At 31.1% G+C, this 26,305-nt stretch overlaps 5 protein-coding genes across 5 annotated transcripts; 3 read left to right on the forward strand and 2 right to left on the reverse strand.

Annotated features, from left to right (window-relative positions):
• The first annotated feature begins 409 nt into the window (after positions 1-409).
• LOC112756437 (26S proteasome regulatory subunit S10B homolog B) lies at positions 410-3,620 on the forward strand. The gene is made up of 10 exons (XM_025805032.3): positions 410-688; positions 885-1,004; positions 1,538-1,674; positions 1,796-1,957; positions 2,084-2,170; positions 2,253-2,339; positions 2,454-2,591; positions 2,893-3,084; positions 3,176-3,274; positions 3,384-3,620. Exons 1-10 carry the CDS (start codon positions 589-591, stop codon positions 3,456-3,458), a joined length of 1,197 nt encoding a protein of 398 aa, XP_025660817.1. The 5' UTR covers positions 410-588; the 3' UTR covers positions 3,459-3,620.
• Positions 3,621-3,843: 223 nt separating this feature from the next.
• Positions 3,844-7,496, reverse strand: LOC112756439 (uncharacterized). Its single transcript, XM_025805033.3, has 6 exons — positions 7,218-7,496; positions 6,673-6,925; positions 5,876-6,016; positions 5,252-5,371; positions 4,609-4,704; positions 3,844-4,174 (listed from the first exon to the last, which is right to left on the reverse strand). Exons 2-6 carry the CDS (start codon positions 6,889-6,891, stop codon positions 4,040-4,042), a joined length of 711 nt encoding a protein of 236 aa, XP_025660818.1. The 5' UTR covers positions 6,892-6,925; positions 7,218-7,496; the 3' UTR covers positions 3,844-4,039.
• A 5,075-nt stretch (positions 7,497-12,571) lies between these two features.
• Positions 12,572-15,749, forward strand: LOC112758395 (uncharacterized). Its single transcript, XM_025807064.3, has 8 exons — positions 12,572-12,861; positions 13,016-13,108; positions 13,691-13,769; positions 13,871-13,949; positions 14,603-14,642; positions 14,748-14,882; positions 15,137-15,274; positions 15,347-15,749. The coding sequence occupies exons 1-8, from the start codon at positions 12,653-12,655 to the stop codon at positions 15,624-15,626; spliced, it is 1,053 nt and encodes a 350-aa protein (XP_025662849.1). The 5' UTR covers positions 12,572-12,652; the 3' UTR covers positions 15,627-15,749.
• Positions 15,750-17,370: 1,621 nt separating this feature from the next.
• Positions 17,371-19,899, forward strand: LOC112758197 (FT-interacting protein 3-like). The gene has a single exon (XM_025806802.2). It carries the CDS (start codon positions 17,481-17,483, stop codon positions 19,809-19,811), a length of 2,331 nt encoding a protein of 776 aa, XP_025662587.1. The 5' UTR covers positions 17,371-17,480; the 3' UTR covers positions 19,812-19,899.
• A 1,376-nt stretch (positions 19,900-21,275) lies between these two features.
• LOC112758128 (uncharacterized) lies at positions 21,276-24,988 on the reverse strand. Its single transcript, XM_025806720.2, has 5 exons — positions 24,762-24,988; positions 23,571-23,639; positions 23,131-23,474; positions 22,531-22,562; positions 21,276-22,414 (listed from the first exon to the last, which is right to left on the reverse strand). The coding sequence occupies exons 3-5, from the start codon at positions 23,459-23,461 to the stop codon at positions 21,509-21,511; spliced, it is 1,269 nt and encodes a 422-aa protein (XP_025662505.1). The 5' UTR covers positions 23,462-23,474; positions 23,571-23,639; positions 24,762-24,988; the 3' UTR covers positions 21,276-21,508.
• Positions 24,989-26,305: the final 1,317 nt, after the last annotated feature.

A 26,305-nucleotide genomic window follows, 5' to 3' on the forward strand; every position in this document is an offset into this window, starting at 1 on the left:
TATTTTCGTTTCTGAGAAAATATTGTTTAGAAAAAGCTACTTAAACAAATAAATTTTCTGCTGATCCGTTGGTACTTTGAACAAAATATTATGTTTAATTTTTATCGATGATACAATTATATTATTCTAAAAAATAGCGTTAAATGCTTTATTTATTATTCAATGTTGAACTTACCAAATCTTTGGTCTACAAGTAACTTTCTTTTTATTAAATGAAATAAATAATTAGGTGAAAACTCAGGTACAGTCGACTTCACGTGAAGTTGATAATTGAGAGCTGTTAGATGATTTAACCGATTTGATTAAATTTTCATCTAATGACTTCACGTGAAGTCGGCTGTACTTGAGTTTCCACCAAATAATTAACACCGTATGTATAAGTAATTAAGTATAATGCTGTATTCTGTAGGGGTAGTTTGGACTTTACAAACATAAATTGCCGTAGAGAACAAGACACGGTAACTTGTGAAGAGAGTAGAAGCCGCAAAAACTGTAGATTCTGGAAACGCACCACAGAGCTCGGAGCTAAGCTTCTTTGTGTTTTGGTTATCCAAAATCGAAAGAAAGAACCAATATTTATAACTAACAATGACAGATGCTGAAGACGCCGTACGACGTCGTAACGCGGTGGCGGATTATCGAAAGAAGCTCCTCCAGCACAAGGAATTGGAGTCCAGAGTTCGATCAGGTTCGTTTCCTTTAATTAAAAATCTCTGCTTTCTGGAAACTGTATTTCGTTAGGGTTTTGAGAAAGGGAAGAGGAATGAATGAATCATGAATGTTTAGCTGCTTTAGCTGTTAGGGTTTTGTTTATTCAAGTTATCTGTGATTTGTTTGGTTGATTATTAGTTAATTTTAATTTGTTGGAACTGGAATTGTGTCAGTGAGAGAGAATTTGCGAGCTTCGAAGAAAGAGTTCAATAAAACGGAGGATGACTTGAAGTCTCTTCAAAGCGTTGGCCAGATCATTGGGGAAGTTCTCAGGCCTCTTGACAATGAACGCTGTAAATTTTTTATTTTTAGTTTTATTTTTGAACTCTATTCAAAATTTTCTGCTTTAAGATGCTTGCCTGTCTTACCAGCATAGTGGAGGTGTCAATTCACATTGATTTAAGACTTGACGCACTTAATAACTTATGATATTGTAATGTAGCCTTAACATTGAATTATAGCTATCTATTTTGTTGATCATTTGCGCCAAAATTTGCAGAATGAACACTACTTCTTTTTTGTTGGTATTAGGAAGCATTTATTATGTTGTTTTTATCCCTATGGAAGAAGGTATTAAATGATAGTGGATTGAAAAGGTTATTTAATGGTGTGAGGATTAATTTAACTTAGGGTGGTGTAAGTTGATCTTATCTGTCTTTATTACTAGATTGATTATTCTTTGCTTAACTGATTCTTTTATATTGATTTAGTTTCGTTAGCTAGAAGGTAGCTATACCATATACTATCTTCTTAGTTTTCTTGGTTGATTTGGATTTATGATTGGTTCAATGATATAACTTGTATTTTGTGTCTTGGGTTATCTCAGTGATTGTTAAAGCAAGCAGCGGACCAAGGTATGTGGTAGGATGCCGGAGTAAAGTTGATAAGGAAAAATTGACTTCCGGTACACGAGTGGTTCTTGATATGACAACACTCACCATAATGCGAGCTCTTCCACGTGAAGTATGTAGCACAATTCATTCTCTTGAGATAATTATTTGACGAATATGTTCATGTCCAGTGTTTAATTGGGGTTTTTTATTATTTGATGAATAAGTAGCACTTATCTGTCATGAGTTGACAGGTTGATCCGGTTGTTTACAATATGCTGCACGAGGATCCCGGTAATGTGAGTTATTCCGCTGTTGGTGGTCTCTCTGATCAGATAAGGGAATTGAGGGAATCAATTGAATTGCCTCTGATGAATCCAGAACTTTTTCTTCGTGTTGGAATTAAACCTCCTAAGGTGATTGATCTGTTTGGTGTAACTCTGTTTTTGGCAGCATGCCATCTTCATTTTTTTGTTCCTGTAAAGTAGCATTTTTTTGTAATTTGCATTTGACTGGAATATTCTCTATTCTCATTTTTTTAGGGTGTTCTCCTTTATGGGCCTCCTGGTACGGGTAAAACACTGTTAGCTAGGGCAATTGCCAGTAATATCGATGCTAATTTCTTGAAGGTCAGATTTGTTTCTTTCTGAATTTTTGTATTTGAAGTTTCCTTTTAAGGTAATAGTGTCTTACTCCTAACTTCTGATGTAGGTTGTTTCAAGTGCCATAATTGATAAGTACATTGGAGAAAGTGCAAGGTTGATACGAGAAATGTTTGGGTATGCACGTGATCACCAGGTGAGACTCGTCCGAAGTATTTTCCTACATGTATATGTGTATATCTATTTGTATAGATATGTATGTATGCATGTGTATGTGAAGTAGTTCTGAATCTCTACTTTGTTTGTCAAGCCCTGCATCATTTTTATGGATGAGATCGATGCCATTGGTGGTCGCCGTTTTAGTGAGGGAACAAGTGCTGATCGTGAGATTCAGAGAACACTGATGGAGTTGCTTAATCAACTAGATGGATTTGATCAACTTGGAAAGGTACAGCATGCTGCATTTACTTTGTTTTTATTTGGAGACCACCGTGATGGTTTAGAAACATTTTCTCTCTTCCTTGTAGCAATTTAGAAGGATTAAAAACTTTATCTTGGTGTTTTATTTGTTGGTTGTGGCCTTGTGGGGGTATAGTTGGATAAAGCCTGTAGAACATGTGAGATATGATTCAAATGTAATGTAAATCGTATCAACCATTTCTGATTAATTTGTCTTCTGTTTGCAATGATTAGTCCTCTGTAGAATAAATTTTATGGAAAATTCGTTTGTTGTGTTGCTTGAATTGTAGGTTAAAATGATAATGGCAACGAACAGACCCGATGTACTGGACCCTGCTCTTCTACGTCCTGGAAGGTTGGATAGGAAAATAGAAATTCCATTGCCAAATGAACTATCGAGGATGGAAATTCTCAAGATTCATGCTGCTGGGATTGCTAAGCATGGTGAAATAGACTATGAAGCTGTTGTGAAGCTTGCAGAGGTGAGTACAAACATTTTGGTTACTTTTATTAGCCAACTGATCCATGTTTGATTGGTTTGTGTTTTTTTAAATTATTTTGGCAAACTTATAGGGCTTTAATGGGGCCGATCTTCGAAATGTCTGCACGGAAGCTGGAATGTCCGCAATCCGTGCAGAGCGCGACTATGTGATCCATGAAGATTTTATGAAGGTAAGTTCCATCTTGAGGGAGGTGATTTTTCTGTGTATTAATTACATATACAAGGGGTTTACCAACTCATGTAACAGAACAATAATTTGACTTCATTCTTCTGTTTCAGGCTGTTCGAAAACTGAATGATGCTAAGAAGCTTGAATCCAGTGCTCATTACAGTGCTGATTTTGGGAAAGAGTAAAGACTACTTAAAAATTCTTAGAGCCATGGATATCCGGGTAGTGCATGATTAGAACAAGAAATATGCATCATGCAATCTGTTTTGCATTGACTCTCTCACAGTTTGTATTTTATAAATTAGTTTTTGATATTTATTCCAACCAATGTCAATTTTTTTTGTTAAGAGTGATGATAGTATCCTGAATTTTCTAAGTCTTAAATATATCTTCTTAAAACTATGTAGCTTAAAAGTTATTGTAGATGTGGCATTAATGACCCAAAGTGTTGTGGCAGTAACCAAATGTTATACACTGAAAAGTGTAAACTAATAATAATAATAATAATAATAATAATAATAATAATAATAATAATAATAATAATAATAATAATAATAAGATGTCTACCGGGTACAAGAATCAATTAAATTCTGTCAATTAAATTGTTTGGTACATGATTGCATATCAAGTTTTGAACTACAACTTGGGCAAAAAATTCTATCTTAATTTTTTGTCCAAATCATAATTTAATTTCCAAATAAAAATTAAAGAATGATCTAAAATACAAACAAGTGGAAGCTTGGATTGCTACTTTATACACACTGATCTACTTCTTTATACCGTTGACATGGTTGGTGCCATTTATAGATGTAGATTTCTTCTTAGTCAATTTGTATTTCACCATTCTTAGGATTTTGAAAAACCAGAATGCACTTACTAGCTGCAAACCCAATGCTGTAGCCTGTAACATGCACTGGAATCATTCAAATATTTTTCCAAAAGAAAGTACTAAAATAGTTTCTAAAAAATTATTTGTCCAACAAAATAACTCAAAAGAATTAATTATATATTCAATATTTTCAAACAATTAGCTTTGTTTGACAATTGAATTAACTTTTCAAATAAAACCAATATTTTAGATATATTGAATGAATAATCACTATTTTTAAAGGTTAATTTTTTTTTTTATCGAAATAATCTTTCGAAAACTATTTTGATATTTTGCTATGAATAATATTTACGAAAATATTTGGTAACCAAAGAAAATCAGCCAAAAACAGCCATAACTTGCCTTATTTAGCATTCATTAATTGTTACGATAATTAATTAATGCTAAATAAGACAAGTTCTGTCTGTTTTTTTTTTTTTTGTTTACCTAACATTATCCGTTTATACCTTGATGAGAAATGGATTATTGGCAGATAAAGTGACATAGGTGAGATAGGGTCCAGCCACCATCCTTGCAAATGTAAATATGGCAGCAAACAGGAGCTGAAATCGTTATACCAAACTTAAATTGTTAGTTAATATGATCATTTTTTTTTTCTCATATATAGTACATGGTCAATATATGAATTCGTCATTTATTAAATTTATTTTTAGTGAAGCATAACTTTATATCTTCATGAATGTATAACTCTTTCATAGCATTCCAGATCCAATAATAATAATAATAATAATAATAATAATAATAATAATAATAATAATAATAATAATAATAATAATAAATAACTTAGAATTACTATTAACAGAAATTTTTAAAATTTTTATTTTAATAAATACATAACAAATATATTAAAAACTTAAATTTTATATTTTTAATTTAATAATCGATAATCTTAATATATACTTTTAAGATACATATTGGCTAAAATAAAAAACATAAGTTGATTTAATAATATCATAACACATAAGTGTCACTAAATTAGCTACATTCAAATCATACCTTAATGAGACAGCTAAAGGTCCCTATCTAGAAACTATTTTAACCTAATTAAGGGGAAAATTAATTAATTAAAGGGTAAGTAGAAGTACTTACATCAGCAGCCAAATTAAGAGGGGTGTCCCTGTAACCAAGTTCCTTGAGAAGCTCCCTTAAATGCAAGAAAGGACTTGACATCTCTGTTATCCAAACACATGCCACCATCTCTGAACCACACTTCTCCCACATATATGCAACAATAATTAGGCATTAGTTATAATGAAATTTTAAAAATGGGTTTTGTTCCTTAAAGATATCTTAATTCACTTTAATTAGTTCAAATAAACTAATATTTATCCCACTTTTAGATACTATAAAAAATATTACGACATATTTAAGATAAGTTTAGTTTGTATTTTTATTTATTTTTTAATATTTTTTATTTTTAAAATTTTATGAAAAAATAAAAAATATAAAAGTATATAATTTTATTATTTTTACTGTTTTTTTTCAAATAACAAAAATTAAAAACACAAATTATAACTCAAATAACATAGTCTCCCCATATTCATCTAGAGCTCGTGGGTTCGAGTCTCACTCTTAACTTTCGAAAAGAAAAAGGAAGTAAAAAGTAAAACAGTAAAATTTTGTTATTGGTTTTTGTTTTACAAAACTTTGGAAATAAAATAAGATAAAATAATTGTAAAGAGTGAGAAATGTTATTACTTAGTAATTAGTTACCTTTTGATAGCAAAGACCTGCACCAAGTCCAAGAATGCTAACCAAATGGTGGATGGTGTTGTCCATACTCACTCTTTCACCAAACAGACAACACACCAAATCATATATCAGATATGAAACGCTCACTGCCAGAACTTGCATCTGAATTCACACTTCAAACATTAGCAACTTTCTCATTCAATTCCCAACATTACCAAAACATGTTGTTTCAATAGAAGTAATCTTGCTTGGCTTGGCATAATTTTCAGAAAAAGAAAATATAATCAAACTTATGAATTTAGATAATTATTTGAATTTCAGTCTCTAAAGTTATTATGAAAAATCAAACTTGATTATGTTATATTTCTTAGGCAGATTCTTTAGTCTTGAATTATAATTCTTCTGTTTTTATTGTGATATATAAAAAATAAAATGTTACTTGACAAACTTAAGATAGTTTTACTAAAGAAGAAATGGTTTTACTAAAACGTCCATCTATTCTGTGTTAATGCACAAATGACTGTATTCAAAAAGTATAATGTAAGCAACTTAATCTAACCCGATAAATACATCTCTCTAGTATTAAATAATGGTGAATATTATTTTATTCTCTCTAAAATAACATGTAAGTTACCCTCTCCAATGTGTCATATTTTAATTGAGTATTTAGAGAGGGTAACTTACATGTTACTTACACGATACTCAGGTTAAAATAAACACCCAATTAAAAGATGACACATCAGAAATGATAACTTATATGTTACTTTAAAGAGAGTAGGATAGCATTCACCTTAAATAATACATGATATATATAATACCTGTGTAAGAGAAGAATTTGAAGCTACAGGGCATATTGGACATTTCCAATCTTGAACAGAGATTGAAGCCAACGTGACTGCCAAAATTGCATGAATTGTTGAGATAACTCTGTTGCTGAAATCAAAAGAACGCTTCTGAAGGATCCTCCTTGTAACAAGAAATGCTGATGACCATGAAACAACTCCAACAACAATCATGTTCTTAATTGATTCTTCCATTATTATTATTATGTGCTAAAAACACCACCAAAATCTGTGTTTCAAATGAACAATAAGTTCATGAATTGTTCAATTCATCATGCATATTATAGTATAAGAAAAATTTTAAGCATACCGAGAAATACCGATGTTCCAGTTATTTTAACCATTAATTTCAATTAATATATATTATATATATTTTTTATAATTCAAATCAACGGTTAAAATAACTGAAACACTGGTGTTCCCGGTATACTTGAAATTCTTCCTATAGTATAAGATAAGATTCCAAAATATTTAAAGAACATAGAGAGAGAGAGAGAGAGAGGTATATAGTATATACTTACTGCAAATTAAGCTTCAGAAGATAAGAAGATTTTGATGAGGAAATTTAGGAGAATAATATATGCTTTCTTATATATATATTATATCAAGGATAGAAGTGAAGATCTTCATTCCTCTAAGGCCATATATTCATATGAGTCACTACAAATTTTGTCAATCAATTCAAATAAAAGAGAGGGACCCCAAAAAATAATAAGTTGCATTGCATTGCATGGAATGGAAGAACAGAAAGAAAATAAAAAATAAAAAATAAAAACAAACATAAAAATGGTGAAGCAATGGAGAGTATGAAGTACAATTGCAAGATAGGTATAGGCTGTCACCTAATTTTGCCACACCTACCGCATTTATTATATTAATAATATATTTTATCTATTTTTATTATTTATACATGGATAATTAGAATTGAGCTAGAGTAATAACAACAACAATAATATATAACATTAATTTGAGATGCTTAATTAAAACCTATGATATATAGGAATTGATAGTTCAAACTTGCGAACCAACTCAAACCATAAATTTAGTCACTTAACTTCGATCATATCGCACTTGATGGACCTTTTTTTTTTTTAAAGTTTTTCACTTTGATTTTAATGTGCATATATATTATGATGTTTGGTTTAAGTTGTTGGTTATGCAACTACCTTTATTTCCATGGGTACCGCCTATTTATTTATTTCCAAGCCCCACTCATTGGCTGATATGTTCTCTGTTCTCTCACAATCTTACAGAAAAAAAAAAAATAAATGATAGCAATTAATATGACAATCTTTGAAAGTGTTATATATATACACACTAACGATCAGCTATGTATTTATTTTTAAATATATATTATTTAATTTATTTTTGAGGAAACGATAAATAACTAATTGAAAAAATAAAAACGTCAATCACATTTTAAAATACGAGACATCTAAATTTTTCTAAATGACCTATTTGTTCATATATATTTTGGACAAAAAAATTTAAATGTCTCACATTTTAAAGAATGAGAAATATTTTTTGTATTTTTAATTAATCAGTAATTTATTTTTCTTCAATTTTTTTTATTATTGACTGCCTGTTAATATAATGCGTGATTATAATGTAACTGTGTATTTTACTGTAATGTTAGAGGCTAGTAGTAATAATTTCTTTGCGATTTGTAGATAACAGTAAGAAGACAAAAAAAAAAGTTAAAAAGAAGAAAGAGAGACTAAAAGTATGGTGAGGGCAATTTGATGTATAGTGGGAGCAATTTGTAAGAGAAATAAAAAATTTGAGCCTTAGCAACTATAAGTCTTTATCTTCCTCACAAATCGTTTCCACCGTACAATAAATTATCTCACCGTACATCAAATCGCTCCCACTATATTTCTAGTTGTTTTTCTTTTCTTTTTTTTTGTTATTTTTTTGTCTCCTTGCTGTTGTCTAAAAATTGCGAAAAACGATTTTTGTTAGTTTCTAATATCACACTAAAACATACAACTGCATCATAATTATGCATTATACTAAATATCATCTAATATTTAAAAAAAAAAGACTCCGCTAAGAAATCAATTAGGAGATAGCTAACTAATTGAAAAACAGAAAGTCTATTATTAAAAAAGAAAAAAATACTTCCCACTATTCTAATTTTTTCAATTTCAAAATTAAAAATACAAAAAATTGACTTAAATTAACTTATGTTATAGTTGATTTTTTAGACTTTTTCTTAAAAAATTAATCATTATAAACTATAAAGTTATAAATTTATTTATTTTTTTCGTTATTTTTTTTTATGTATTTTATATTGACGAGAGATTTTTTTTACAAGTAACATAATTTATATATATTAAATTCCAATATCAATTAATGTTACTTGATCTTTCTCATGCCTGCCAACTTCCATTTTGTCTTCATTGAAAACTATTTTCTGTTGTATTTATTAGTGAATTTGCCAACAACAACATCAATATATGTAGTTACAAACTTACAATTACAATGATGGTTATTAGGGTCTTACAGGAAAATTTTGTATATTATCGTGTAAAGAATACGGATACATATATTAGTTATATTAAAAAAATTTAAAAATTATATTTTTATTAATATCCATTAAAAAAATTAATAAATAATTTTACATATTTAAATTTTGTTATGAATCAAGTTCAATTAAGTTAGATAATAAGATTTAGAATAATTGTCATAACTGATTTTTATTATATTAAACCAACTTAATTGGATTTAGTTAATAAAAAAAATTTAGATGTATAATATTTGTAACACCCTAACTTTTAGCACCTCATGGTCGTACTAAAAGTTTAAGCGTTACTTACCTCTATTCCTTTAATTATATACTATGTTTATTTAATATTGAGCCTTTAGTTCGATATCGCGTTACAGTTTTATAGAAAATTCCAGGAAATTGTTTTTAGTAATTAAAATCAACATATCAAAGATCTTCAAATTTTCAAATAATTATTAATAATAATACTTGCTATACAAATAAATTCAATATAAAACTCGAATACAATACCTATTCCTCTGGATAAATAAAAGCTAAAGCAACAAGGGGGAGGGAACTCTATAAAAACAACAGGAATCACAAGTAAATCTACTACTCGTCCACAGCTTCATATTGAACCTTCGAACCTGTCACTGAAAGGGTGGAAGATTTTGGGATGAGAACAAACTACACGTTCTCAGTAGGGAACGAAAATGCCGTAGAAGTAGAGATTAAAATGCAAATAATCCATTTACTCAAGAGAACTATATTTTTACCAACCCCTGAAAATACTTTTAAATTTTACTTTAGATAACTAAATACTTTCTTTTAAATTTCCGAGTTTAAAATAAAATCCCATTCACAAAACTTGTCATATTAACTATTTCTCAGCCACATAATTAATCCTCAACAATCACAACATCAATTCTTAAACATCTCAATACATTCGCAAACTAATAGCTCAAGAAAGAGATCCAGACCAACATACAAACAAGTCAAACAACACAATCACAGAGAAGTAATACAAGCAAATATAACCAAATGCAAAGGTGCAAACAAGGATGATGCATGTCTAGTCCTATCGCAGGTAATGAGCTCATTTGTCGGTTTCGACTCGCACCCGACGCAATCCGACTCGCAAGTCAGATAAGGCATTCCAGTGGCATAACCTCTGCAAGTTTCTACTTCTTGTAGGCGTTGATTCTCTAGCTGAAGTATGTCGAACATGACCTCTGCAAGTACTTGCAGGCGCTGATTCTCCAGCTGAAGCATGTGCCACTTTCTCCTGTAAGCCATTCCACACACACGGGCATCCCCGCACAATCATTCACACATAAAGCCCACGGCCTCCAGTGAGCATTACGTATCGCCGTCCTCACTGAGCCGTCTCTAATGTGTCAAGTAAGCGTTACGTATCGCCGTCCTCACTAGACACTTTGCACTAAGACCCAACAACACTCAATATCTTTTCAGTCACTGCTCTGTGCTCTTATGTGGTAGAGGTCCCTTTACTTAATAAACCGAATTTAAGTCATTATTTAAAACAAACTCCCTTCTCAAAGGATAGAATTTAAAACATTAGACTTTTCTTAACAAATCGAATTTAAAAAAGAATAAATCTTTTCCAACTAAATAAGTCTCAAATAATTTAATTTGCCAAAAATAAATATTTTAAAATAGCATTTCAAACAAAACCTCAATTTCATAAAAATTTCGGCAGCACCTCCCCTAAAATTCGGGCTGTGCCAGCCTTTCGGGTTCCCTCTTTTTCAATAAACAACTCATCATAACCCAGTTTAACGACTATCATTCTTTCATCAGATAACATTAAGAATTTTCAGCAATTCTAAAATAATCAGAAAACCAATAACAATCATCATCCTCAAACACAGCAACAAATCAATCTCAACACAATTTTATCACGCTTAACCATATTCACAATCACCAACAATCTCAATTTCGTCAATTTTCATTAATTAATTAAACAAGACATTTATAAATTATTTGCACTTATTCACTAAATTTCAATGACATTTATAAATTAAAACGATTAATTTTAAAATAAAATCTCATATTTTCGTATGAAATCAAAATCATCAAAAATTTCTAGCTGAGCTGCTGAAGAGAAAAGCGTGCTTCCTAAAACTCCATTAGCCAAACTTAAGGAGAAGATAAGCTATCTCACTGTCAACTTCTACCGGACAAAAATAACGCTAACGTGTAGAGAAAGAAGATACGAATATTTTTACCAGATTAGATTTTTTATTAAAGTTACATATCTCAACAAAATCGAAGCTGAAAGCTCAAGGAGGTTGACGGTTTCTCTCTTCTCTCTCTCGGTTCTTTCTTTCTTACTTTATTCAAAAATGAAACATGCAAAGCCGATTAGGAGCTAATAATCATGCTTTAGGAAGAATATTACACATTAGATGGTTTAGGTGTCATGCTTACTATGATCTACGGTTCTCTTCTTGGCTTTGGCAAAAAAATTAATGGAATCAAGGAAATGATAATAATTAGTGTCATTAATGAATATATAAGGAGAGGTAGATGTCACGTTATATATATATGAATTGAAGCCATTAGCTTTCTTTCATTCGGCCACTTTCCCTTTTTTTTCTTTGATAATAATAATAATAATAATAATAATAATAATAATAATAATAATAATAATAATAGCATAATTTTTTTTTGAAATATCTCATTATAATAAAAATAATTTAAAAAATTCTAATAAATTTGAAACTTAAAATATTATAAAATTTAATTTAATTACTTTTAAAAAAATATTTTTTTTTAAATAAAATAATAAATCATAAATAACCTATTATTTAATTTTTTTAAAAACTTGAGGTGTTATAATATTACTCCAAACTAATATTTTTTAACAATGTTTTTTATTTAAAAAAATAAAATAACAATTAAATCATTGAAAAAAAAGTATCAATTAAGTATTGAAAGATAATAAATAGTGAATATGTATGTCCTTTTATTAATGAATAGTACAAAATTAAAACAAAATTGTCATGTATTTTGTTATTTAGAGTGGTGCATGTCTTATTACTGTCATATGAAAAAAAAAATAATATAATTTTAGACATTAAAATATTTATTATCTTTTAAATTTTTATATACTTTTATTAATTACTTTTTATTTATCATGAATCCTATTAAAACAGGTAAAATTTTGTTTCAAAAATTATTATCTAAATTATTATTTTTCATAGATAAATTCGTTAGAATAATTAACCATACATATAAATATTCGTTAAATTTTAGTTGATATATTGATCAAAAGACATTATATGTCCACAATTTTCTATCCTAAAAAATTAAATTGATATTTTTTTTAATGACTAATTAATTCGGGGTCCAAATCTGCAGGACTGCAGGACCTCCTTTTATTAATTGAGCAATAGACATGTGCACGAAAAGAATAGCGTTGTGAATAGTAGTTTGGATTCTGTGATGGAGATTGGGGAAGTACTTGTTCGAGCTTCATCTGCATCTTCATGTTCATCCATTCCTCTGCATCATCGAAACCCAGTACCTTCCCATTTTCATGTTCATCTTCCCAAAGCTTCGTCTTTTCCTCTTTCCTCTGAGAACCGCATCTTCATTCTTGGCATAGGATTCGTGGCCCAATCCCTTGCACTCAAACTCCAAAATCATGGATGGTTAGATTCTTTCTTTCTTTCTTATTATTAATAATTGATGTTTTCTCAGGGGAATTACAATGATTAATTAGCTTAATTTTGATTATTGCTATATAGTTAGTTAAGTTGTGGAACATTTATTATTGTTACTGTTATTTATTGGATTGGATTTTAGGGTTGTTTCTGGAACTTGCACAAGCCATGTGAAGAAGAAGAAGCTTGAGGATATGGGGTTTCAAGTTTGCCTTTTTGATGCAAACTACCCTCAGTGAGACAATGAGCATAGTTTAAGTTTACTATATGGAATTTTTTTTTAGGGTGAAGTATACTTTTGTCATGGAGTTTTCCAAAAGTTTCAAAAGCACCTCTTATGTTTATATTTATTCAATTTTATTCTTAATGTTTGAAATAAGTTTCAATTATGCTAATTGTTAGCTGCCAAAAGATTATCTAGGGTTGAATTGAAACTTGAAGGTGTCACTTGTATTTTTAAAACTTCTCAAAGGTTTTCAGAACAGAAAACATATTTTATCCCTTTTCTATGCAAACTATTCAGAATTTCAGGTTGAGGATCATGAATCATGATAAATCTTGTTTGTTTTTTTAGTTTCCTAATTTCATTTTTTCCCCATAGTTATAGCAACACTTTAGTACTTATATAATCATGCTACTTAAAGAAATGGAAATGTATTCTTAAAGATGTGTTCAAGGTTTTAAATCTTTGAAATTTTGGTTTTTCCTTCTTCTATTCTGCTTTGTGGTTTTACATTATCTATTTTGTTTTTATAGTTTCTAATTTCATTTTTCCTAGTTATAGAGTATAGACTTTAAACATATATTTGTTCTGCAGACCGAGTATGCGAAGTCTGCTGAAAGATTGCACTCACCTTCTTGTTTCTATTCCTCCTGTTGCGGGCATTGGCGACCCAGTATGATTTTGCTCTATTGATTATTATATCGTCGTGAGTCAATGGATTTTGTATTGAGGTAATCTCTTTCAGAACCTACATTACGTTTTATTTATTTGTAGATGCTTCAGCATGAAGAACTTCTAAGAAGCTCGTTAGTCGATGGGAATCTTCAATGGCTCTGTTACTTGTCTTCAACTAGTAAGTCTTCATTGAACTTAGTAACTAGTTTGATGTTGTTGTTCCTTCATGTTCATGAATAAGAGAATTGCAAGTTGTGATTTTTCAAAAATAAAATCACTCGTGGGCGAGAGTTGCATTATCTGGTACATAAATCTTTGCACAAAACATAAATCACAAGACATCTTTGTTGTTCTGATTGAAAATTTGTAATTCTTATGAAGAAATCATACTCTCAATGGGAATTATAAGTTACATGTTTTAAACCAGAAAAAAAGAATGCATAGAATATGCATTTTATGGTAAGCTGATAAGGAGAAACATATTATATCTTTCACATTCTTTCTTTAAGTTGATCTTGCAAAAATGTTGCGTAATGTTTAACTAAAAACATATATGAGTTATGATAGGACATTTTGGTGTCACTTGATCCATGTATAGTTATTCTTTTCTAGTTTGACTATTTTCCATGAATACCAAGGATCTTGCATAAACATAAAAGAAACTAATTTGATTTAACAATATTGAGTTGTCATTTTAGTTGTCTGCTTATGCTTCTGACTTTCTAGAACCAGGTTTTCTGGCGGCAAGTAATGTGCTACTGCTGCTTAGAGATGAAGTTTTCTAACGCTTTCGAATCCAAATATATCTCAGAGATGCTTCCTGTCTCGCAGGCGTCTACGGAGACTGTGGTGGTGAACTAGTGGATGAGGAGTGAGTGTAACTAAACAAATCACCTTTTTTTGTTCAGTTTTCCCTTCAAAATTTGTTAGACTATTCTCTTAGTTGGTTATGAGTTTGTGCATCGCGTTTCGACAGTTACCCAACAAACCCGAAAAGTGAGTCGGCTAAATTAAGGTTAGCTTCTGAAGAAGGTTGGTCGAATTTGGCTCACCATCTTGGGTTTTCACCGCAAGTATTCCGCCTTGGAGGTATCTATGGCCCTGGTAGAAGGTAATTTCCTGTTTTACTGTAATTCATTTTATCTTTCAAGTAAGGTTTCTCTTATGAGTTTCTTTGCGGTTTATGTGCGAATAAAAAATTTGCTCAGGAACTGCATCACTGTCTGCCTTGACAGTTAAGTAAACTCACCAATATAGAGAAGAGATCTTATCGGCAATTTAAATTATAAATTTCGGATTATGTTTTTATGGCAGTTAGCGGATTCTGTTACTTTCCATTTACTACTTCATATTCTTTTGTTTTAGTGCGATCAATACAATACTCAAGCAGGAGCCTTTGTCGGAAGGGCAGAAGATGAGAAAGTACCGAAAATATACGTCGAGAGTTCACGTTGATGATATTTGTCAGGCGCTTATGGCTGCTATTTACACAACTCCCCCAAGGTAAGTTTTGAGTGTAATCAACTTCCTAAACTATGCAAAATTTTGCAAGATTTTATGGCATTTCACTTGCAGGGAAGTTTACAACATCGTTGATGATGATCCTGCTCCAAGAGAAGAAGTATTTGAATATGCAAGAAAATTGGTGTTGAAAAAGTGGCCAGGCTTGAACTTAGAACATCTAGAGCTGGAAGAAAGCTCGGGTGCAAAAACGAGAAATCAAAGGGGCGAGAAGCGCGTGTCGAATACTCGAATGAAGAAGGAACTTGGAGTGCAGCTACTTTACCCTGATTACAAATCAGGATTGCAGAGCATAATTGACCAGATAGAGAACCCTTTTTTCCAATGTAGTTGATCATTGATCATACTTACAATTTGAGTTAAATTCTCTGCAAACACTATTGTAATTCCTTAAAGTGTTGAAGTTGAGACATGAAAATTTGGATAGTGAATTACCGAATTTTTATCTTGCCAAAAACAGCTGCAACTAATGTAGTAGTTTTTTCTTTTTCAGTTTATTTACAGAAACCATAGGTGGTTAAAAATTTTGAAAGTCTTCCAATCATAGTTTTCTAACATATTTGTGAGATTATAATTTTTTATGCAATGATCAAAACAACTACACGTGTGTTTTGAGTTGATATATTATTGGATACAGCTAGATATGTTTCTTTTTTCAAAATAAATAAAATTTTAACTATTGATTAGAATTTTTCTTTAAAATGATTTGTTATTGCTCTTTTTGTATATGACTGTTTGGTCATAATTATAGGATTAATATTCATAAAGTAAATATCGGTTACAAATTCAAAATCAATTCAAAAATAAATAAATAGGATTTGTTCATAGTAAAACTATATATAAATATATTGTGATGTAATTTCACCTTTGTTAGCATATTTTTCCTCCCTCCCTAAACTCTTCCTTTTAACGTGTCTGTATTTCTCCTACAAAGGTCTTTTGATACAAGAGTGAGTGTATTTTTTTTTTTTTTTGTTGAAGTGTGAAGCAAAGAATTCTTCTAAAGTTAATAGTTGGTAAGTTTTTCTTTTAATTACAATTTTCTTAATTTTATTCCTTTGTGATATCTCTCTATATAGGGTTTTGCTGCTTCTTATTTGTTTATCTTCATTGGCAAATATCTAAATATTTTCCAGTTTTTTTTTTTCATCGGTTTTATTTTACTAACGTTGTTCATGTTTTGTTTTCTATTGATTTCGATTTTTTATCTTGGAAAGATGAAATATTTTAATAATAGGTAATTTAATCAATGTTTGATTTTCGTATTTATTTGGTTTGATTGCATAGAGAAATGAATTATAAATATTTTCAATAAAAATAATACTTTCCTTCTTTATATCCAGTTTTTTATTACCATATATTTTCAATAATAATTCATTGATTCTTATATCATTTGCTTTCTTTTACATTTTTACTTGTTTCAAAATATTTTGTTATAATACAACCTATCTTATTGGAATAAATGCCTAGGATATCTTCCTTTTTTAAATGATTACTCCTTTAGTGTTTGGTCCCTTGTTAATACTATTTTGTTATTTTAATTTTGTTTTAAACCTTTTTTTTAAACACTTAAGGCATCTTATCTTAATTTTTAAGTTTATCAAATAGAAAATAATTATATATTTGTTTTACAAAGTTTGAAAGCAAGCTTAAAGTGGATAATTTTGCTATAATTTGTTAAGATAGAGGCACTACCTTTGTTAAGAAATTTTCTACAATCATTCTCCTTACCCAGAAATTAAGGCATTATTCCAATCACCCTTTGGTATAGCATGTCATAAATTAATAGAATTAAATGCTTATTATTACAAAATTGAAAAGATAATTAATGTTATGTTAAATTGTTTCAAATTTAAATTTTTAAGTTGATTCCCTTCCATTATGAATGTTAAACGCACTTCTAAAAGAAAATACAAAAAATAATTATGATCTATTGAATTTTACATGCTTGTTATATTCTTTTTTTCTTTTCTTTTCTTTTTATTTGAATTTTACATTTCATTGTTTCAATTTCACAGTAGTAATAATGCTACTTTCTTGTTATGGTCTTTCATGTAAGTTGTAAGAACATTCTTTTTTTTTTTTTTCCAATTCATTAGAGATCATGCATGTTTTGTTAGAATGACCCTTGGAATTGGAACATAGTATATATGGTGCATGTTTTCTTACAAATTAGGAAAATAGTTTAATGTTTTATTTTCACTGTTGCAAGATCAAAGCTATGGCAAACAAATGCAAAAACCCAAAGGATCAGAAGCAACAAGAGGATTTCTCACTGAAGGAGACAAATCCAAACATCAATGCAGGAAGAGCCACAACCTTGGACCTTGTAGAACAAATGCAATTCCTCTTTGTTAGGGTGGTGAAGGCCAAAAACTTGTCATTAGAAAGTAATAGTTGTTGCTGTAATCCTTTTGTGGAAGCAAGGATTGGAGCTTTAGTGGGAAGAACAAGGTCCCTTGATAAAACAGAGAATCTTGAATGGAACCAAGTCTTTGCTTTCGCGAAGGACAAGATTCAAGCACCTATGTTGGAGATCTTGGTAAAGGACAAGAAGTGTGTTGAAGACAATAATAACATGTTCATAGGGAAACTTGTGTTTGTAGTTAATGATGTTCCTATGAGGGCTTCTCCTGATAGCCCTTTAGCACCAGAATGGTACAAACTCGAGGACCATAACGGATCGAAGCTAAATCAAGGAGAGTTAATGGTGTCTGTTTGGATGGGGACTCAAGCAGATGAGGCTTTTCCTCATGCTTGGCATTCAGATTCTGCTAGTGGTTATGAGCATAGTACTAATACTTGTTCAAATGTATATCACTCTCCAAGGTTTTGGTACCTTAGAGTTAATGTGATCCAAGCCCAAAATTTGAAGCTCAAAACCACGAATGGAGGAAGCAGCTTGGAGTTTTATATTCAAGCTTTTTTGGGAAACTTGGCTTTGAGAAGTAGATCGGTTAGGATTAGTCAGAACCCTGTTTGGAATGAGGATTTGATGTTTGTTGTGGCAGAACCTTTTGATGAATCATTGATTTTGAGCATTGAGGTAGGGAATCAACACAAGCATGAAAGTATGGGAAGGTGTGTGATTCCTTTGAAGAATGTGGAGAGAAGAATAGACGATGCATTGGTCGAAAGCGTGTGGTACAATCTTGAGGATCCGAATTCCCCTGAGGCTAGACTTCATGTGAGAGCTTCTTTAGATGGAGGATACCATGTTCTTGATGAAGTTACTCACTATAGCAGTGATTTTAGGCCATCATCTAAGTCTTTGTCCCAACCCAATATTGGTGTTCTAGAATTGGGAATTTTGAATGCTGTAGGACTCTCTCCAATGAAGAAGGAGAATCGTGCTGACGCCTATTGTGTCGCTAAGTATGGTCCGAAATGGGTGCGAACAAGGACTATTGTTGATAGTCTTTGTCCAAAATGGAATGAACAATATACTTGGGAAGTGTTTGATCCTTGCACTGTGATCACAATTGTGGTTTTTGACAATGGACAATTATTGCAAGAAGGAAAGCCTGCTGAAGATAAGAGAATTGGTAAGGTGCGAATTCGGCTCTCCACGCTCGAAACTGATAGAATCTACACTCACTCTTATCCACTCATTAACTTGACCAATCAAGGAGTTAAGAAGATGGGAGAAATTCAGTTAGCTGTGAGATTTTCTTGTTCATCTTTGTTGAATGTTTTGCAAACTTACACACAACCTTTACTCCCAAGAATGCACTACATATCTCCATTGTCTATATTTCAGTTGGATAGTTTAAGGAACCAGGCTGCTGCTATCACCACATTGAGGTTCAGGCGAAAAGAGCCTCCATTGGCGAAAGAGGTTGTCGAGTACATGCTAGATGTGAGGGAAAATGTGTGGAGCATGAGGAGAGGAAGAGCTCAATTTCGAAGAATTGCTGATCTTCTAAATGTTGTTGTTTTCATTTGTAAATGGATTAATCATGTGCATAGTTGGAAGAGTTCAGTTACCACAATAGCAAGTTACATAATCTTTCTTGGTGTGATTTTCTGTCCACAAATGATTCTGGTAACAATGTTTTCAAGCCTTCTCTTGCTTGGAATTTGGCGATACAGAACTCGGCCGAGGAATCCTTCTCATATGGATATCCAATTCTCTTATGCTCATACAGTTACTAATGAAGAACTAGAAGAAGAATTTGATACATTTCCAACGAAGTTTACCGGCGAAAATCTTAAGAAGAAGTATGATAGATTGAGAGGTATTTCAGGAAGGGTTTTAGCAGTGATGAGTGACTTGGCAACTCAAGGAGAAAGGGTGCAATCCTTGTTAACTTGGAGGGATCCAAGAGCAACATCTTTGTTTGTGATTTTCTGTTTTGTTGCTGCCATTGTGACTTATAGTGTTCCGTTTCGCTTCTTAGTCTCCGGCTTGGTTGCTTACTGGTTAAGGCCTCCGAGGCTTCGCGGCGTTGCTGGTGTTCCTGCTGTTCCACAGAACTTCCTTAGGAGGATGCCTGCCAAGTCTGATGGCATGCTTTGAGTTTTCTATTCTTGTTTTTGTTTCATTTTAAGAGTAGATGAAACTATCTTCCTATGCAATAATCTTTTTTGAGTGTTTTAAATCCAGTTTTCTTGCCTTTATCTATTGATTAACAATTTAATCTTTCTAAGACAATTATGCTTATGTTAGACTTGTTGGATTAAGTCTTGTTCACTTCATTGCAAGTGATTTTTACAATCTACTTTTTGTGTATGTAGTTAAAGCTGATAAGGTGAATATAATACTATTTTCTCAGTTTCATAAGTTAGCTATTACTTCACTAATAGAATTGAATCGTATCAGAATATACTACTTCCATCAAAATGGTGTTGTATCACATAAATCAATGGATCTTTCCTTTCAAATTTTTTTTTATCATATATGTTACTTGAATATGCTATGTTTCAAATACTGTGTCCGTTGAGGCTAAAAATTTTTGATATGGAAGTAAAATGAGTGATATACAAAATATGGTAATTTTTTGTGTTTTTTAAAATCGTGGGAGTACACAAATCGAACCATCCGATTTATGTTTAAAAAGTCGAAAAAAATTCAGAGTACACAAATGGGAGGGTCCGATTTGTGTTAAAAAATTGAAAAAACTCAGAGTACACAAATCGGTCCATGCGAATTGTTTGATTTTAAAATTTTTCTTAAGAAATCGCATGGTCCAACTTGTGGTTGGACAAATATGAATTTCGGAAGTTAGAGAACAGACCATCCGAGTTGTTCGTTGTCAATTTTTTTTATGAAATGGAATATCAAACGCAATTCGGACCGTCCGTTTACTGATAGAGAACTCGCATGATCCAAGTTCTGTTTCACTGACACCACATGGCTGCGAAGCACCTGTATTTTCCATATCCGAGTCCAACACCACTTTTGCTTCCATATTTAAATTAAAAAGTGGTCCGTTGATGTGTCTATCTATATATTACTTTGACATATTTTTAGTTTGAGGGAAAAAATACAAAAGCCTCCTTAGATACACATTTACGTCGTCACGGCCACGGGTTCTGAATTCATCTTTGAAAAAATATTTTTTTTTTAAAAAAAATGTCAAAACCCACTTCAAACATAGTATGAACAACCCAATTTTATTTTTAAAATTAAAATAAAGTAAATAAGAGTATTGAAAAATTAGACGAACTTAAAAATTTTATTGGTAACTTATACTGTTGGAATAAATTTAGAAGTAGCCAATATTGTTAATTATTGACAAAAGAAAAAAGAAATTCTACAATGCTTTGTAATATTCAAGAGATCAAAAACAAAAGCACTGAAAATTTTTAGTTTGTATTTTGATGATATTAACAGAACATAAAGATGTATTATTATGTTAAAATAATTTTAATATTTATATATACCCATAGCTAATAGATTTTCAAAATTAATACTTTTGCATATCTCCTTATGTCGCTTCGTAAGTATGTTTCTTGTTCAATGCAGACACATATGACTTCATTTGTATGTAACTATATTTGGTCCTGTCTTATTATTAAAATGAGCAACTTCACAAACTTAATTCTATTATAATAGCTTGCTATCAACTTTTATATAACATAGATTTAAAATCATCAGTGAAGCTAATTATGTAAAAAATATTGAAACTCAAAAATCTGATGGGGTTATAATATTACTCCTATAATTAGCTGCTGACTCGCAAAGAAATGGGAACCCATTCTTTTTACTGCCTTTCATTCTTTCCGGTGTCTTCCCCAAAAGCCCTTTGTCCTTGCAGTATCATTCTCCGGCAGGGTTCGATTTGATTTGGACCGAAACGAAAAGTGCTTCTTCAAGAATGGCTTTCCATGTGTGCTCCTAGTACTTGAGCTTGGCTCCATCTTTGAAACTTTTCCTATTCTTTCAATGTCTTTCTGTGGTTCGGAAACACTTACATCAGATTCAAGGTAGCTATCAGCTACCCGGCTTCGAGATATCTTCTGGTGCTTTCCCTTAGAAGTCTCCGATTCGACCCTAATATCTTTTCTGGATGACTTTGACGAGTGATTATCTCCGAAGATACAAGCTGGACATGCTGGATCAAACTTGTTTGCCTCGGCAGTTCTAGATTCTAAGCATTCGGCATGATATGCATGGCCACACACAAGGATAGCAACACATGAGACATCACTTCTGGCAACAATATTTGGTAGTTCTGTCAAAGGCCTCGCGCAAGCTGGACAAGATTGTTGATCCATTGAGGGAGAATGCAAGAACCTGCTGCTGCTGGATCCAATTATCTTGTGACGACCGGATCCTAAATATTCACTGTCGGAAGAGCATATTTCCCTTTGAGAAGAAACCACCATCTCTGAAAAGGTGCGCATGGACCAGCCATCGGATGATCCATATAGGGATCCTGTTGCCATTTCATTGCTACAGGGGGAGAATACAAATGATGGCCTTCCCTCAGAAATCGAGTAGCCCGGTGATTTCAGACCCAAGATCTGACTATCTGAAATCTGTCTTAATAGTGGATGACCTGGAGATCGATGTGCCCGTCTTGATGGTGTAGAATTAGAATGATGATCTAGTGCAGGCACTGAGAAAACCGGAGGAATTGGAAATGAATGATTCGGAATTGAAGAGTCTACAGAATTCTTCACCAAAAGAGAAATATAGACTAAGTGAGCCAAGTAATACAACCGTAAAAAACCTAAAAATTACATCCTGCACCATGAAGAACATTATTCTAATTCAGTTGTGCAAAACTAACCATCATAGAAAATTTGCTTGATATGGACAGATCTGCAACAAGTACATAGAAAAAGAATAAAGAAAATATCAATGGACAAAATAGCAACTGAAACAAAAATGTATAAATGGTGAATACCCCAGTAGAGACGTTAAAACAAATTTCGAAAACTTTAGAGCAAAATGGGAAACATCCAAAATAAAAGGTGAAGAACAAGGCATTGTACTTAAGTAAGAACCCATAAATTCCAAACCAGAGGATGATGAACATAAATATTTTAAAAGTCTAGGAGGCCAGCAACTTTGTTAAATTCTGACCAGCATATAACCAGCAAAAAAAAGTGAGCTATTGGATGAAATCTCACACCAATCTCACACCATTAAAACCATCATTGATGGCTATTTGATGGCTACAAATCACAAAAGTTGCTGGCCCCCTAGCATTCCTCATATTTTAATTGAGTGAGTCCCCATAAGCATTGTGCTTAAGGTAAAGGACAAAACCAACACTAGGTTGGTCATGTGATAGGCAAGCTCATCCCCATGATCTCAGGTTCTAGGGAGGCAAAGACCAAAAAAATAAAGGGTGAATACAAAAGTGTCACTAAATTTTGAGATTTACCAGATGGAGTAGCCATCAGATTTGGAACAAATGTGTCATCAAAAGGGGACTTCTGAGATATTGGAGTTGCAGAATTCTCCAGGGTGCTTCCTCCATCTGATAAATGACCTCTTTCAGAACTTAATGGACCTTTAAATTCCATGCTCACATTTCTGCTAGTCAAGTGAGAGTTCTGACAGGTGGGATTCTCGTTCTCCCTGGTGATAGGCACATGATTACCATTCAATCCAGAGCCACATTTCGGTGAATATCCAGCTTGATGCAAACCTTTCTCTCCGGTTCTTTTAGGTACACTGCGACCCTTCGCAGCAACACAGCAAGCTGATCCCATTATTCATACACTCCTGTAGAAATACATAATGGCCAATCTAACTTGCGCACAAAAAATTATCAACGTATAAATTATTTATTTATTAAAAAACGTATATTCAATAATGTACCAGAAAATTGCAATAGAAAATTCAGGAGCTGCCCCAGTTTTGATTGAGAAATAGTTATTCTACCTTCTCCTGGAGAATAAGCAAAAGGAAAGAAAGTTAAGTTAATATGTAAATTGAATAAAAACCATCGAATAACTTAGATGCCAAATCTCTGATCTAAAAATGCACGCAATAATCTTCTGAAGTTTCTGGTGCTTACTGGTTACTACCAAACCTAATTCACTAATTCAGTGAGCTCAAGCCATTACAATATTTAATGATCAAATGCCACTTCAATAACACAAAATAATAAGAAATTAAATATGAACAGCTTCTAAAAAACCTCAACCATCATTGGTAAGTCAACAAAAAGCTTATAAACTTATGCCATCCATAAAATAATAATAATAAATAAATTAAAAAAAAGAAGAAAATGACACCAAGCACACAATCCTCAGGCTCATTTTTTGGATATGAGAAGCATGTCTCTGTTATGTGTTGTGGAGAATGTGGGTGCTAGACATGCATGTGAGACAGTTTTTTCTGAAATAAGGGACGAATTGTAAAAAAAATTAAGCCTAGTAATCGTACAGTCCGATTAGTGTGGAAGAGAAAATTTAAATTTTGGCAAAAGGTAATCAGACCCTCCGATTTGTGTTTAAAACATTAAAAAAATTTGGGATATGGGTCCGATTTGTGTACCCCAAATTTTTTTAAGTTTTAAAACACAAATCAAAGAGTCCGATTTGTGTTCCCAAAAATCGGTCCGATTTTTGTTCCTGACACCACAGTTACGTGAAGCACCTATACACTCTATAACTGCGTCCTACACCATTCCCCCAACAACATCTAAATTAAAAAGTGCGAATCCTCATAATCATAATTGAGCTCAAAGCACAAGTAATCAATAGCCAACGCTGAAAGTTTCAAACATTTTTTTCCAATTTAAACAAATTGATTAATCACTCATTCATTCAGTAGAACCACCGACCTTGTAACACAACCAATAGTGAAAAAGAAAACATCAAAACAACAACAACATGAATGAGTTGCCTAGGGTTCAGAATTTTCTCACTAAATAGCTCGCTTACAAATTATCATGGCGCACAATCAATCCAACTCAACAGAACGAAGATTTAAATCAAAGAATAAAATCTATTAACGAACATAGAAGAGTGTAAGATTGAAGAAGTATTTTCGAATGGCACCGACCTCTGAGCAGAGAATTCAAGTGATGCTACGACGAACAGAGAAAGAGGAATTTGAACTTTGAAGTGAGGAATGAGGATTGCGTTGTGGTTAGAATAAATTGGAAAAGAAGCTTTATTTTATTATTATTTTATTTTCTTTATTAAAGTACTGAAACCGACATGAAAGAAGAATTCGCTTTAGATAGAAAATCTTAATTTATTTTTTTAAATTATCTTTAAAAAAATTTACTTTTTTGATATTTCAAAAAGATATATATATAATTCATTAAATAATTAACAGAATTATTAAAAATTAAATTAAGTCTCTTAATTATTTCTCATTGAGTCGTTGTAAAATAATATGATTTGATTGGGGAATATATTTAGCCTGTATTTTTATTTCTAACGTAATAAGATTTTAGTAACTTCAATTCACTATATTTTTTTTTAGAAAATTTTAAAAATAAAAAATACAAACAATATAAATTATAAACCTTAAAAGAATTGTATGATGATGTAGCTAACAAAAAACTAAAATAATAATATTTTAATTAATATTTAAATAAAAATTCATCAATTCAAAAAACAACTCAGAAAAAAATAAATTATATATTAAATTTTTATTTTATTTTTATTTGTTATCTTATTTTTTTTAAAGAAATAAAATTCGTTATGTTTATCTTTTTTTAAATTATTTATGCTTATCTTTTTTTAACAAAATCATTTAGAGATTCTGGTTGTTTTAAATTTTAACTTATTTTAAAATTTAAAATCAGTTTAATAATTAGTATAAATAGATAACATTATTTTTCTATAATACAACAATAACACAATAATAAAAATTCTTTATATTTTTTTTAAATTTTTTTTTATAGTTTCATCACTATAGAAACTTTTTAATCTAAATAGTTTCCATAGTTTAATATTTGTTTTTCGTAAAAAAGAATCTTGAAAATAAGTATTCACTAACTTATATTATTTAAAAAAACCTAAGCGAAAGGAACTTTCTATAAAATTTAGTAAACTTTAAGCTTTAATTCTTATTGGTAATTTTCACAATATCAGAAACTAATCTACACCACCGTTTTCTATTCCTCTTTTTCTACCTTGCTTTATAAACTTCTTAGGAAATTAGTTTTTACGAATAATTTTACTCATAATTTTTATCTTTTAAAACATATAAAGTACCTATAATTTTTCTGTATATATAGTTCTCCACCACGTGGGTCCCACTGAAGTGGAACAAATAATTTTCTCATCAAATTCGTCGACTATATATATGACTACTTTGAAACCATTGTCATTTAATTTGAGATTTGACTATAATGCACGGTTTCTAATTTTGGTCAATTTTGTACTCATGGTCATGGTTTTACGTAAAATTGTTTTGTTTAAATTCTCAAAATTCACGAAAAAAAATCTAAAAATTAAAATATTTAGAAAAAAAATCCTAAAAAATCCCTAACAATTATCTAAAAGACAACGAAGTTTTTGACAAAAAAAAATATCCAACCCAACTCCTGAACTTTACTTTTAGGATTTGGATTCTCTAAAGTTTGAATTTCA

Source organism: Arachis hypogaea, chromosome 16 (assembly GCF_003086295.3).
Source record: "Arachis hypogaea cultivar Tifrunner chromosome 16, arahy.Tifrunner.gnm2.J5K5, whole genome shotgun sequence".
Taxonomy (NCBI): Eukaryota; Viridiplantae; Streptophyta; class Magnoliopsida; order Fabales; family Fabaceae; genus Arachis; species Arachis hypogaea.

Bases quoted from the DNA above. Each gene is read 5' to 3' on its own strand.
- LOC112756437 (XM_025805032.3), top strand. From the start codon at position 589: ATGACAGATGCTGAAGACGCCGTACGACGTCGTAACGCGGTGGCGGAT. The intron at 1,958-2,083 runs GTGATTGATCTG...TCATTTTTTTAG, and splicing joins TTGGAATTAAACCTCCTAAG to GGTGTTCTCCTTTATGGGCC. The intron at 2,171-2,252 runs GTCAGATTTGTT...CTTCTGATGTAG, and splicing joins TCGATGCTAATTTCTTGAAG to GTTGTTTCAAGTGCCATAAT.
- LOC112756439 (XM_025805033.3), bottom strand. From the start codon at position 6,891: ATGGAAGAATCAATTAAGAACATGATTGTTGTTGGAGTTGTTTCATGG. The intron at 6,017-6,672 runs GTATTATATATA...GTGTGAATTCAG, and splicing joins CAAATTCTTCTCTTACACAG to ATGCAAGTTCTGGCAGTGAG. The intron at 4,175-4,608 runs GTATAAACGGAT...TGCATGTTACAG, and splicing joins ATAATCCATTTCTCATCAAG to GCTACAGCATTGGGTTTGCA.
- LOC112758395 (XM_025807064.3), top strand. From the start codon at position 12,653: ATGGAGATTGGGGAAGTACTTGTTCGAGCTTCATCTGCATCTTCATGT. The intron at 12,862-13,015 runs GTTAGATTCTTT...ATTGGATTTTAG, and splicing joins AAACTCCAAAATCATGGATG to GGTTGTTTCTGGAACTTGCA. The intron at 15,275-15,346 runs GTAAGTTTTGAG...TTTCACTTGCAG, and splicing joins ATTTACACAACTCCCCCAAG to GGAAGTTTACAACATCGTTG.
- LOC112758197 (XM_025806802.2), top strand. From the start codon at position 17,481: ATGTTTTATTTTCACTGTTGCAAGATCAAAGCTATGGCAAACAAATGC.
- LOC112758128 (XM_025806720.2), bottom strand. From the start codon at position 23,461: ATGGGATCAGCTTGCTGTGTTGCTGCGAAGGGTCGCAGTGTACCTAAA. The intron at 22,563-23,130 runs GTAAATCTCAAA...TACTTGTTGCAG, and splicing joins TCTGATGGCTACTCCATCTG to ATCTGTCCATATCAAGCAAA. The intron at 22,415-22,530 runs GTTAGTTTTGCA...CTTTTGGTGAAG, and splicing joins CAAGCAAATTTTCTATGATG to AATTCTGTAGACTCTTCAAT.